Source organism: Chelonoidis abingdonii, chromosome 17 (genome assembly GCF_003597395.2).
Source record: "Chelonoidis abingdonii isolate Lonesome George chromosome 17, CheloAbing_2.0, whole genome shotgun sequence".
NCBI lineage: Eukaryota > Metazoa > Chordata > Testudines > Testudinidae > Chelonoidis > Chelonoidis abingdonii.
The window spans coordinates 7,287,022-7,300,996 of NC_133785.1; the positions used below are offsets into that span (position 1 = coordinate 7,287,022).

The window sequence follows — 13,975 nt, forward strand, 5'->3', positions numbered from 1 at the left end:
AGGTGCTCTAATTGGCCACAGCTGTTCTAGTTAATCTAAAGCAAACCTTCCTCCCTTGGCAGGGAATAAGGCCCCCTGCTAACACTCTTATGCTGCCCTCTGGCCATGCTGTATCACACCAATTACTGATCCATGAGAAGACCTTCTTTTTATGCCATGGCTGCTAACTTTGCTTAAGAGCCTTTGGCAAGGAACCTTGTGAAAGACTTTCTGAAAGTCCAAATACACCATATCCATTGGATCCAGGGGCGGCTCTAGGAATTTTGCCGCCCCAAGCACGGCAGGCAGGCTGCCTCCGGTGGTTTGCCTGCAGAGGGTCCACTGGTCCCGTGGCTTCGGCGGACCTGCCGCGGGACCAGCGGACTCTCCACAGGCAAACCCCCGGAGGCAGCTTGCCTGCCGCCCTCGCAGCGCCAGCAGAGCGCCCCCTGCGGCTTGCCGCCTCAAGCACATGCTTGACATGCTGGGTCCTGGAGCTGCCTCTGATTGGATCACCCTTGTGCATGTGTTTGTTGACCTCAAAGAATTCAAACTGATTGGCAAGGCAAGATGTCCCTAACAAATGCTGTGTTGACTCTTTCACCAACACATCCTGTTCATCCATGTGTCTGATTAATTCTGTTGTTTACTGTAGTTTCAAGCAATTTGCCTGATGTTGAAGTTAGGCTTACTGGCCCATAATTGCCACGATCGCCTCTGGAGACTTTTTAAAAACTTGGCATCACATTAGCTATCCTCCAGTGATCTGGTACAGGAGCTGACTTAAGTGATTGGTTACATACCACAGTTAATAGTTCTGTAGTTTAATTTCTGAGATCCTTCAGAACGCTTGTGTAATAAGCCTCTGTCCCAAATCTGGACCTTAGCGTCCAAAATCTGGGGGCTTAGCATGAAACTCCCCCCAAGCTTATACCAGCTTGGATCTGATCTCGCTGCCACCAATCAGGATTCAGGGCTCCTGATCGTCCCGGGGTCGCTCAAACCTATCCCTGGGGCACTCCCCAAGACCCAGAACCCCTGGGTCTCCTACCACAGGGAAAACAAGTACCTCCCCTTGTCTCCTCTATCTCATCCCCAGCTTCCCCCCTCTCTGGGTTAGCCTGAGTGATGCTGTACTAACTACTTGACTGCAAACCATGGAGGGCAATTTACCTCCCCCTGAGGCTATGCATTCAAACCTAGTCAAGCTAACACAAAGAGATTTTCTCCCTCCCTTCGGACCGTAGCTTTAACCAGAGAAACCAAAAACCTCAACCAGGTTTTAAAAAGAAAACTTGATATGAAAAGAAGGAAAGTACATAGTAAATCAACTCTGCATTAAGAGATCATACAGGGCAATTGCTTATAAGAAAATAGAAATAAACAGTCTGATTCAAAAGATAGACAATTTAAACCAGTCCAGCAAAGTACCCACATGTAAATACAAACTACAATATCAACCTATTGCTTTTCCTTTTGTACTTACAACTTGGTACAACAGGGTAGAAAGAAGTTTGGAGATAGAAAGAAAAGCTGTTTCTTCATAGCTGAGAGAAACCAAAGAGAGGAAACAAAGCCAAACCCACCCTCACTTTTAAAAATCCGGTTTCCTGATTGGTCCTTTGGTCAGGTGTCTGGTTCCCTTTGTTAACCCCTTTACAGGTACAAGAAACATTAACCCTTAGCTATCTGTTTATGACAGCTTGGGTGCATAAAATCTAGTCCTGGTGACTTATTACTGTGGGTGTGGGTGTGGAGGAGGGCTTAGAGCTGGGGATGGGGAAGGAGGTTGGGGTGGGGGGCAGGGATGCAGGTTGCTGGATCCAGGTGGTGCTCACCTTGGGTGGCTCCATGCGAGTGGCAATATGTCCCTGCTGCTCTTAGGTGGAGTCGCAGTTAGGTGGCCCTGTGTGCTACCCCCACCCCGCCCTGAGCCCTGGCTCCACAGCTCCCATTGGCCACGGCACCTGCGAGCAAAGGCAGCATGCAGAGCCGCCTAGCTGCACCTCCGCCTACAAGCAGCAGGGACAGGTTGCTGCTCACAGGGAGCTGCATGAGGTGAGCACTGCCCAGATCAGGCACCCTGCATTCCCTCCTGCACTCCAACCCCCTCTTGCACCCAAACTCCCTCCCAGAGCCTGCGCCCTGCACCCCCTCCCACACTCCAAACCCCTCATGCCGTTCCTCCGCCTATGAGCAGCAGGGACATGTTGCCACTTCCGGGGAGCCATGCAGAGGCAGGTAGGGAACCTGCAAGCTCTGCAGCAACCGGACTAGAAACCAAATTTTCAGTGATGATCAGGAATGGTGGTTTATAGAGCTTTCTGGCTGGTAAAGTGCTAGATAATACAGCTTTTACTGTATATATACAGTAATGTCTGTAATTCTGTACTGCCAATAGAGAATTCTCTCCTAAAGAGAAATTCAGTAATATAAGGGGAATAGAGAGAAGTACTTTGGATATCTATGTAAAAGAATGCTTGGCAGAGCACAGCAGGGATCCATTCACACAATGCACAGTCAGCCTGTGGAACTCATTGCCAGGGAATGCTGCAAAGGCCAAAGTAAAGCAGGTTAAAAAAAAAAAAGAGTTAGATAAGCTCATGGAGGATAGGTCCAACAATGGCTATTAGCCAAAATGGTCAGAGATGTAATGCCATGCTCTGGGTGTCATTAAACATCTGACTGCCAGAAGCTGGGACTGGACAACAGGAGATGGATCACTCAGTAAATTGACCTTTTCTGTTCCTTCCATCTGAAACATCTGGCACTGACCACTGTTGGAAGACAGAGTACTGGGCTAGGTGGACCAATGGTCTGTCCCAGTATGGCCATTCTTATGTTCTTATAAATGCCACAAATAAATTCCTGACAGAGCATAACAAAGGTCTGTTGAATGCTGTAAATAGATAAATTATTGGCATGGCATGGCAGAGGTCCATTGACTGCCACTGGTATTTTAAAGAGTAATACCCAAGGGAGACCATGGAGAGAACAGTAGTTAATAGCTAAAGAATGGGTACAAAAAAGGACAAAGATAAGCTAGCAACCAAGAAATCGTCTGATAAATGTGTCACTTTGGGAGATAAGTAAGTGATTTAAGGAAAAAGAGCAAGGAGTTAAAAGGAACTGTTGCACAAATTAGCACTGCATAGGTGGTGAGGACTACTACCACTATGCTTTTGTCCCCGGAAGCCTTTGCAGCCATTCTGAAGGAAAATGTGCCCCTTTCCCAAAGAATGGTCTGTAAATAATCAATTGTACATGACTGCTGAAGGCAGAGACAATCTGATTTGAATAATTTGACTATGGACGATTTAGTCAAAATCACTAAATAGAAATAAGGGGTTTCCACTGGAACTCGACTGCCTACGAATTTACCAGTAAGGAATGTAATCGGGATATGGTTGTGTAAAAATAATTAGATCAGTGCAAGGAGAGTTAAGCAAAATAAATTTATTTTTTAAAGGGAAATAAATTTGTTTAATTATGTAAGGTTTTAAGGCCTTAAACCAGCACACCTGGTTTGTAGAACCCTATTTTGCATGGTTTAAAATGAGTTGGTTTTTAAAAGATTTCACTCAAAATCTGTTTGAATCTTTAATGCAAAGTTGCAGAAGAGACGTTTTTTGCCAAACACAGGTGTGTTAACAAAGGTAGTGTTCTTTGGCTTTGCTATTTAGCATTTAAACCTTTGGGTACCTCCATGTTTTTATAAAGTTAAAGATACTTTTAAATCAGGGCTAGAGGATGTGGTAGGGGCGGCCAGAACCTGGCTAGTGGGGAGAGACCCTGATCCTATTGCAGTAATAAAAGAGCAGGTAAAAGAGCTCCAGGGGAAGAATGAAGAGACAGTGTGCCACTGGGGCAAAGGCAGCAGAAAGGAGTAGAAGAGAAACAATGTAGGAAGAGGGAGCCTTAAGGTGGCTCTGAGTAATCAGTCACTTTGATAAGGGGACATGGAAATTCTGAAAACACAAAACTGTTACACTTCACATGAAAATTCATATATGGCTAATATAATGTTATAGCAAATAAAAAATTGAAGTTAAAGTAAGGAAGGAAGGAATGTGCATTTCCCCATGGACTATGCAGCGTATACTGTAAACAGGATAAAAGAAACATACATGATTTATTTCAATACAATCCTGTGAAAGCTCCTATGAGGAGCCAGAACAGGTTGTTTTCTTTTTCAGATGCCTGTGTACTTTGGAAACAGAAGCCAACCCAGAACCAAGGAAGATCAGTGAATATAAGAAACAGAGCTTAACCGTTAAAAATCTGTCCAAAAGTTTTGTTTAACTGTGGTGTAAAGTAAATATTATGAAGGGAGTGAAAACTTACATGGGAGTGTTTTATAAATGGAAAAAGAATATTTCTACTAAAGCTAATTGAATACAAGATTAAAATCTCTTAAAATGAAAAACAAATTCCATATAATGGCTTAGGGTTAAATCCATTAAGCAGATACTGTATAATAATGGATAGCTTATTCAGGCACCAGCTTTATTGAATTTCACTCATTTGCAGTCTCTGGAGTTTGGTCAAAAATGGTTAAATACTATTAAAAGGACTTTATGGACAAAAATTTAAACTTTAAAACGCTTAAACCTGCCAAAAATTGGCATAGAAGCTAAACTATTGGGGACTGTTGTGTCACTTTGAAACCAAGCTGACACACTCTAAGCATTTTAACAGAAGCTGGCTGCAGAAGGATTGCAACCATTTAGGAAGGAACAATCAGTTGCACACATACAAAATGGGAAATGACTGCCTAGGAAGGAGTGCTGCAGAAAGGGATCTGAGGGTCATAGTGGATCACAAGCTAAATATGAGTCAACAGTGTAACACTGTTGCAAAAAAAAGCAAAGAGCATTCTGGGATGTATTAGCAGGAGTGTTGCAAGCAAGACACGAGAAGTCATTCTTCCGCTCTACTCCGCGCTGATTAGGCTTCAACTGAAGTATTGTGTCCAGTTCTGGGCACTGCATTTCAGGAAGGATGTGGACAAATTGTACAGAGGAGAGCAACAAACATGATTAAAGATCTAGAAAACATGATCTATGAGGGAAGATTGAAAAAATTGGGTTTGTTTAGTCTGGAAAAGAGAAGACAGAGGGGACATGATAGCAGTTTTCAATAACGTACAAGGTTGTTACAAGGAGTAAGAAAAATTGTTTTTCTTAACCTCTGAGGATAGGACAAGAAGCCTTGGCCTTAAACTGCAGCAAGGAAGGTTTAGGTTTGACATTAGGACAGACTTCCTAACTGTCAGGGTGGTTAAGCACTGGAACAAATTGCCTAGGGAGGTTGTAGAATCTCTGTCACTGGAGGTTTTTAAGAGTAGGTTACATACACGCCTCTTAAGGATGGTCTAGTTAATTAGTCCTGTCATGAGTGCAGGGGACTGGACTAGATGACCTCTCAAGGCAGGAGCGCCGCCAGCTTTTTTGCTGCCCTAGGCAGGAGAAGGTCCCGCCCCCGAAATGCCACCCTGGACAGAGGTGGCGGAAGGTCCCGCCCCTGAAATACCGCCAACAACCGGGATGGCCAAAGATCCGGCTGCCGTGATTGCCACCCCCCAAGTGTTAGCACCCTAGGCGACCGCCTAAGTCGCCTAATGGATTGCGCTGGCCCTGTCTCAAGATCCCTTCCAGTTCTGTGATTCTATGATTAAATGAAGAAGTGTTTTCAACAAGAGTTAGCATCTAGGGTATTGTATCTTAAAAATGAACAAAGCAAATAATTTATTGATAAAAAGCATTGAATTGTTTTATAAGCATGATGTAATTTTTTTTATTTTTATTTTTTTGGAGATGCACAAGGTAAAATTAAGTTGCTACCATGAAAAGTAAAAAGCAAAAACATGCATAGTACATTGTAAATACATGATGTATAAAGTAAAAGCATCCTTAAATGACAGAACAAAGAAGGTTGCCCTCTTTTATGACCACAGAAAACTTAAAGGTTAGGTACAAGGGAGGTAATCCTCATTGGTGCAGGGAAAGAAAGAAACAAGGGTCCAAACTATGAAGCTTGTGGGGAAAAAAAGCCTTGGCCAGAGTGTTACCAGTGGAAATACTGGAAAGCTCTACCACACATATGGTGTTGCATGGCAATTACAAGGTCTGGAAAGCCCCAGACCTGGACTGCTGTTTGCATCTGGAGGACACTTACATGGACAGGTGTAATGTCCTACTGACAGTTGCCAGCATGTACATTCACTCTGGGTGAGCAATCTCCAAATTTCACAGTACAACTGAGATGCTGCTGGGAAGTTGGTGAAGCAAAAACTGTCTATGCTGGTAATGGCAGAGCAATCTTATAATGTGGGACTACATTCATATAGTAATGGTGGTCATTCAACATTTTGGTAATTACCATTGTTATTGTGGTGATGATTCTGTTAATTCTATATTGCAAAGTTTGAGGGTTGTATAAAATTGTAGAAATATGTTTGAAATGCTTAATGTAGTAAAACCCACATAGTATGTAGTGTTTCAAAGTGGGGAATGTAGAATAAGTAAAAAAAATAGAGAATTCAAGTTAGCTTACATTTGGCTGAAGAAATGTGTTGTAAAAAATGGCCTTGAAAGTAATTAGTTATAGGGCCAGAAGGCTTGAAGTAGGGAGCATGTCTGGTTCAAAGAATAACTAATGAAATCAGAAGACATTTCTGAAGAGGCGGCCTCAGACTGATGGGGTGACTGCAAATGGTTTTGGTTTTACAATGAGCCAACATGGCCCTTCCCACTCCACACACCTGTGTTACTGCAAAAATTAAGGCCCATGGGAACCCAAGTCCAAAGGAAAAACTGTTGGACAGCAGGAAGGAGGGGACAGATAGAGAGGAAAGACATAGGGGAGAAAGAAATTTGTAATCTTATCTGGATTAAGACTGGGAATAAGGGTGACCTGTCTCTAATTGTTTTTTGTAGCTGAAGTCAGTACCTGGCACAGACATCACTTATTTGTTAAAGGGCAGAAAAAAAGTTAACTCTTAAAGAATTAATTACTAATAGGTGCTTGGCCATATTGGAGCCAACCAGTATGGGTCTAAGTACCCCCAGGGTTTAGCTCATTTGTAAGTATCTTGATCAAATGCTTATAAATGTTTTGTTATTGTCTGGATGTGGTAAATTGCTTATTATTTAGGCTTTGTAGGCATGTTTAGAGCAATTGTATAAATACCATTTGGCCTTTGGATTCAATAAAGGAATTGAAGGTTAAATCAGTGTCATGACAATATCCTGCATAAATAATTCCAACAAAAAGGAAGGATAGGTGAGGCCGGGGGTATCCGTGTGGTCCGGCAATATGCTGATAGCCTACGCTCCTCCATTGCAGACAGCAAGCTCAGGCCTAAGTGCAAGCAGCAGCTGCGGATCGTGGACCCAACCCCCGAGGTGCATTCAGCAGAGAGCCTCAACATCCGGATCATCTGGAGACGTGTCTCCATCTTTGGTAGCCGGCGTGATTCCATAAGGAGCACGAAGAGCACGACGTCTGCCACCACGCTGCCTGGGGCCAGCGATCCTGGCCCGGAGCGCAGTCCCAAGGAGGCCGAGGCCGCTGGGGAAAAGCCTCCAGCCTAGAGGGCTGCTCTGCTGCTAACAGAGAGGGGGAATAAACGTAACTTTCACAGCTGCTTGTGTGCTGGGCTTACTGCCCCGGGCAGGGGCTGGAGGCGGGGCCCAGGGCAGGGCATGGGGGGCAGCGCCCCATGGCAGGGTGTGGGCTCCCTGGACACCTGAGGAGCGTGTGGGGGGTGGGGGAGAGCAGCTCTGCACGGGCAGTTTCGGGGGGCCCAGAGGCTGGGTGTAGGGGGGGCGGAGGGGGTCCCGTGGCCGCGCGCCGAGCCTTCAGCTAGGGGCTGGTCCCCTGGGGCGACCCGACTGAGCTCCCCGCCACGCTGGGTTTACGAGGGGTCAGAACTGCTGATAACAATCGCGGCCCCTTTAAGAAGCCGCTCCTCGGCGAGGGGGCGTGGCATGTTCGGCGTGGCGCGCTGACGTATTACGTGATGCGTACGTGGCAGTGACGTTGTACCCGGCCGGTGGGGTCTAGGTTGCGATAACCAGCGGTACATCTGCGTCTCGGTGAGTCGGGGGGTGGGATCGGGCTCCCCCTCCCCCGCTCTGTGCCCCCCAAAGGGGTCCCCGGGCTCCCCCTCCCCCGCTCTGTGCCCCCCAAAGGTTCCTCTCCCCCACTCCCCGTCTCCCTCTTTCAGGCTCTGCCCTGGCTGAGCCTTACAGCGTCACTTCTCCCTGCTCCTCCCACCCCCCGGAGTTCCCCGCTCAGAGCCCCCTGCCCAGGCACCCTGCTCTGGGGCCCAGTGTGGGAAGGTGGGGGGCTGGGAGCCAGGGACTCCTGGGTTCTCTCTCTGGCTCTGCCGCTTAGCCGTTATTTGCCGTTTTGTGGAAGTCACTCCCCCCACCGCCGCTCTGTGCCTCACTTCCTTTCTCTGTTTAATGGGCTTAGGGACACTGAGTGGTATGCAGAAGGGGGCTGTGGGGCAGCTCTCACCTCACCAAATGGGCTGGTGCACAGGGGTAGTCAACAGGCGGACCGCAGGCCAAATCTGGACTAGCAGACACTTTTGAACAGACTATGAAATCTTTATATTTACCAGCTGTTGTTGCTGTTGTTTATTGCATGTGAAAAATGTGTGTCTGGAGTCTGAATTTGACTATAGCTTGACCAAGAAATTTGGACTTTGACAGAAAATGATTGATCACCCCAACATACGGACAGGGACCCAAGTGCCCTCAGTGTTTATTTTACTCTGGGTTCTGTTGGGGAGCCGAGCTCCCAGTCCTGCCCCCTTGCTGCCTCTGCTTGCATGGAACTGATCCTGACACTGGCTTCTGCTGCCACTATCCCTGCCTGTCAGTGTCACCCAGTGTCATATTGTTTGCTGGGCTGCTCACATGGGGACTGGACCTCACTGAAGCTTGGGGCAGGATAGCATTGATACCTCCGGGGGGCTTCTGCAGCTGTGCAGTGGGGCAGGGGGCGTTCTCCCTTTGTACATGCCTGGCTCTTCCCTTGCACTCTGGGCACCACAAAGCATTCTCCTCTCTGAACTGCAGATGAATTGCTGGGGAAGCCCTTTACATCCTCCTCTGAGCTCATAGGAGCCTGGATCCCCGTCTGGATCTTGTGTCGGGCTGCTCCTGCATGGGGAGGCAGGGGTGCCTTGGAGTTACCTGACCACTTTGCTGCAGTTAGAGATGAATGGACCAGAGGAGATGATGTGATAGTGAATGTGCTTGAGGAGTGGGGGTGGGACAAAGGGTTAATGGGGACAAGTGAGAAGGGTGTTGGTTTTCTGCCATTAACCAAGCCCCTGAGCCCATGGCCTCCCCTCTCCTTAGCACCAGGTTATGAGCCTCAATGAATACGAGAAAACGCCACGGCTCTAAGAACACGGATCAGGGCGTTTATCTGGGACCTTCGCAGATACAGGAGCTGCCCCCACCTGCTGCCACCACCGTCGCCTCCTCCCTGTCATTCCCGGACACCATGTCATGTCGCGATCGCACCCAGGAGTTTCTCTCTGCCTGCAAGTCCTTGCAGAGCAGAAAGGTGAGTCCTCATTTCCTGTGGGGCATCAGGCCCACTCCTTGTTAGTATGGGGGATGCTCATCCCCAGAACACCTGAGTTCAGTCTGTCTTTCTCCTTTCAGAATGGGCTCCAGCTGAATAAACCCGCTTTGAACGCCATGCGCCAGAGGAGCGAATTCACCGTCATAGCCAAGTGAGTGGGGCCAGAGTGACCTGGTCTTGGAGGAGGGCTGGGCCAGCCAAGGCTTGGGAAGGGGGCTCAGCAACTGGGTAACTGGGACTATGTGGTGGTGGCGGCTCAGGATCAATGGGCAAGGAAGGAATCTTGTGGAACGGTGAGGCAGGCTGCCTGGCCTAGAGTGGGGACGGGAGGGGCTTGTCCTGGAGGTCAGGGCTGGGGTAAAGAGGGAGTGCTCTGCTGGTGTGTTTAGTGAGCAGGCCCCAACTAGGGGACCACAGACCCTACCCCACCCTTAACTCTGTACTTCTGTTCTACCTCCACCCAGGCGCATCGGGAAAGATCTCAGCAACACCTTTGCCAAGCTGGAGAAGCTGACCATCTGTGAGTGGGGGGAGAGGGAGAGTAGGAGGGGGCTGCCTGGGGGTGTGGGCTCACACATGGAGGGGCTGCTGATGGCACTGGGGGTTAACATGGCTTCTTGCCTCTTTATAGCCACTGTGAACTGGAGACACAGACTTGTCTCACTCGGCTGGGATGGGCTATGGGGCCACTGAGGAGCAGCAAGGGAGGGTAATTGGTGCTGTGTCTGCATGTGTGAGGGGCTGTTAGCTCTGATCCTGGGGGCCATGATAAAGCAGGGCACTTGCGGTGGAGAGAAGAAGCTGAGACTCCTGTGAGCTGACCTTGGGGCTGTCCACAGCCCCACTGCCTGCCAGGTGGGTTGGCCTCACAGAGGACACCCCTTGAATCCTCTCTCTGTCCCCAGTGGCCAAGCGGAAGTCCCTGTTTGACGACAAGGCGGTGGAGATAGAGGAGCTGACATACATCATCAAACGGGTTAGTGGGATCTAGGCCTGCATCTCCTGGTGGCTGAGACAGAGATGGCCTCTTTATTTGGGAGATGGGGTTGGCAGGAACGAAAGGACCTGGAGCCTGTGAACAGCAGCCCCAGCTGGGTGGGAGCCAAAGGGCAGCTGGGATCGGGTGGGGGTGTGGGCCTCAACTGAGATTGGAGCAATTTCTCTCCCCCAGGACATCAACAACCTGAACAAGCAGATTGCTGAGCTGCAGGACTTTGTGCGGGCCAAGGGCAGCCAGAGCGGGCGGCATGTGCAGACCCACTCCAACACCATTGTGGTGTCGCTGCAGGTGAGCGGGAGTGGAGCCTCTGGAGACAGACATGGGGAGTGGGCAGTGCTCGCAGCTGATGAGGGCAATGGGGTGGCTCTGAGCTGGTGGAGGGGGAATGGATTGTGGAGGGGGCTGTGATTTTGAGCTGGGGTGGGAATAGTTGAGTCAGGGCCCTGCTCCCATTTCCCTTTTGACCTTTCACTTCCTCCCTTTCAGTCCAAACTGGCCTCAATGTCCAATGACTTCAAGTCAGTGCTGGAGGTGAGAACAGAGGTAAGATCTGAGTGTGTACCCTGTTCCCCTCCCTCCATGGGGAGAACTAGCGTGCCAAGATCCCACCTGCCCCCATCTAACCCCAGCTTCGATCTCTCCTTGCTCCCCTAGAACCTGAAGCAACAGCGGACCCGGCGTGAGCACTTCTCCCGCACCCCAATTCCCCTTACTGCCAGCAACCTGGGTGAGTCCAGAGCCCCTTGTCTTGGGAGGATGCTTTGTGGGGGGTGAGAGGGGCTGCTGCACCGTCTGGGGGGGGGCATAGTTGCCATCTTCTAGGGAAGGTAGACCAGAAGGTAACTTCCTGTGTGGAGACAGGGATGGCCCTCCCGCTCTGGGAGCACAGAGTGCGGAAGCCTGGGGCTTGGCTGCGGGGCTCCCTAGTCTTTGGCAGTCCAGACTACACTGGCTTCTCTCTGCAGGTGGCTCTGCGATGCTGCAGGATGAACCCCGGCGGGCGGGGGATGTGGCCATTGACATGGACAACCGGACGAGCCAGCAACTGCAGCTGATTGATGAACAGGTACTGGTCGGGGGAGGAGTGCTCCAGAGACAGGATGGTGGGGATGAGGCTGCCCAGGCACTGACTCCCCTTCGCCTCTGTAGGATTCGTATATCCAGAGCCGGGCAGACACCATGCAGAACATTGAATCCACCATCGTGGAGCTGGGCTCCATCTTCCAGCAGCTGGCGCACATGGTGAAGGAGCAAGAGGAGACCATCCAGAGGTACCAACTTCATAGGCATGGCTAGACAGCTTCCTGCTTCCTTCCCTACAGCCCTAGCTGGGGGCTTATCCCGCATTCCTGAGGCTTGAAACCCGTTCCCCACACAGAACAGTGGCCATCTGTAACTCATCCATGTTGGCCCTGGGGGCAAGCTTCATCTCTGCCACACCCAGAGTCTGGAGCTCATCCTCTGGGACTAGGCCTGGTGGGTGGGGCAGTCCAGGGGCCCCATCACTCAATTGTTTCCTCTCTCCCCACCACAGGATTGATGCTAACGTGGAGGACGCCCAGCTGAATGTGGAAGCTGCGCATTCTGAGATCCTCAAATACTTCCAGTCAGTTACTTCCAACCGCTGGCTCATGGTCAAGATCTTCCTCATCCTCATCGTCTTTTTCATCATCTTTGTGGTGTTCCTGGCCTGAGCTGTCCCCTTGCACCTGCCATCCCCCAGCACCTGGAGCCCCCACCCTCTCTCTGGCAGAGCCACTACTGGACGTCTGTGCGCTTGACTCTTAGTTCTCACCCAGGTGTAGAAGGCTGGTGCCAGAGGGGCTCTCCCTCCTCACGCTGTGACCTGTGGACTTTGCTACAACTCCGGGAACCCCCAGGCTGGACGTCCCAGGACTGAGTTGGGGCAGGCAGGTGCCTTGGTTCCCATGTATGGTAGCGCCAGGACTCTGCAGCAAAGGGTGCTGCCTGTGGGGTGCTGACACCAGTGTTGGAGGAACCTCTAGTGCTGGGACTCTCACCAGAGCCCACCTCACACCTCGTGTGGGACTACTCCTCCCCCTATCCTGCGCAGGGGCTCACCAGCTGTCTGCAGCCAGGACTAACTGCCCTCACCCTGGCACTCATCACCTAGCAGCTCTCTGGTGTGCATGGGGAAGGGGTTGCCCCCTGGACGTGCCTTCGCCAGCCCCATGGGGCATTTGGCTGAGTGACGGGTTAGCCCCATTCCCCCCACCCTTAGTTGTATTTTGTGTATTTAAGTCTCATCCTTCTCTCGTAGTTATGGAGCTGTCCCAAGCACAGACTCCCCACTCTGCACCCCTCCCTGGCCACTTGGGCGCCACTGCAGCTGGGGTTGGCCCTGACAGTTGGATAGGTCTGTCTTTATGGCTGTCAGTGCAGAGGTGGGTGTGTCTCTCCCACACCCAGCTCCCGCTGTTGCTCTGTTGCCTAAGTACCACCACGCACTGGCCTTTCCCAGAGAAGCTCTAAGGCCTGCATTGATGGTCCCCCCTCTGGGGAGGGCAGCACTGGGCTCCTTGCACCTGAGCTGTGATTGTGGCATGGGGGGCAGAGCTCAGTCCCCTCCACTGTGGTCCCTGCAGTGAGCTGTGTGTGGCTCCTTCCCTTAACATCGTAGGAGGTGCTAGGCCATGGTGCCCCCCTCACCATCTCTCTATGGTCTTGCTAAACCCCAACCCCTTATGGGGTGATGCCCCTTCCCCCAGCGGAGTGGGGAGGGGCAGGGGCCTTATTCCTCCCCCTGCTGGTACTCTCACACAATGTCCTGTCCAATGGTTGATGTAAATAGCCTTGCTCTGGCCTAGCCCAGGGCGCTAAGGGCCTGATCATGGTGGCTTGAGATGATCCCTGGTCATGACCCTGCTGTGACCTCAGCCCCCCTTCACCCCGAGGATTCTTCCCCACAATCACCTGGTCTTAACATTCCAATGTGGGTGCTGTCCCCTCTAGCTAATGAGAGTCCCTTTGCAGTCAGGTGATGGGGGAGACACAGACCTGTGAGGAAGAGGAGGGGTATAACCTGCCCCTTCCTGGCTGGGAGGAATGGGCGCAGAGTCAGTCTGGAAAGAAATTAAAGCTTGACTGTAACCCCAACCTGCTGCTGGCCATATGTCTCCTGCGGGCTGGGCCCTGGGGATGGCACAGGTTTTTGGGGAGGGATGCCACTGTCCTGGGTGGGGAGACAAGGGGGGTCCTGTCCACAGGCCCAGTGCGACCCTGAGGTCTCTGTGCTCTGGTCTCCTCTTAGCTGGGAAGCTGCTGGGAGTGACCTGCAAGTTCCTGGGCTGAGCCTGCTCCCCACACCTCTGAGCTGGTAACCAGCTGGCCAGCTTCCCTCATATATTGAGGAGTTGGACCGTGTCC

The 13,975-nt window shown here is 50.6% G+C and overlaps 1 protein-coding gene across 2 annotated transcripts in view; it reads left to right on the forward strand.

Annotated features, from left to right (window-relative positions):
* The window catches only part of STX5 (syntaxin 5), a 27,210-nt gene extending 13,505 nt beyond the window's left edge, over positions 1-13,705 (forward strand). Inside the window, exons 1-12 of one of the 2 annotated variants that reach the window (XM_032798932.2) lie at positions 7,906-8,078; positions 9,072-9,241; positions 9,357-9,567; positions 9,669-9,739; positions 10,053-10,108; positions 10,494-10,564; positions 10,760-10,876; positions 11,075-11,131; positions 11,243-11,315; positions 11,554-11,654; positions 11,738-11,859; positions 12,123-13,705. In XM_032798932.2, coding sequence (XP_032654823.1) covers positions 9,376-9,567; positions 9,669-9,739; positions 10,053-10,108; positions 10,494-10,564; positions 10,760-10,876; positions 11,075-11,131; positions 11,243-11,315; positions 11,554-11,654; positions 11,738-11,859; positions 12,123-12,282 — 1,020 coding nt within the window. In that variant the 5' untranslated portion in view covers positions 7,906-8,078; positions 9,072-9,241; positions 9,357-9,375 and the 3' untranslated portion in view covers positions 12,283-13,705. Of the gene's footprint in view, positions 1-7,326; positions 8,079-9,071; positions 9,242-9,356; positions 9,568-9,668; positions 9,740-10,052; positions 10,109-10,493; positions 10,565-10,759; positions 10,877-11,074; positions 11,132-11,242; positions 11,316-11,553; positions 11,655-11,737; positions 11,860-12,122 lie in introns of those variants that run through there. The other variant, XM_075073094.1, reaches the window with a different exon arrangement.
* The last annotated feature ends 270 nt before the right edge of the window (positions 13,706-13,975 follow it).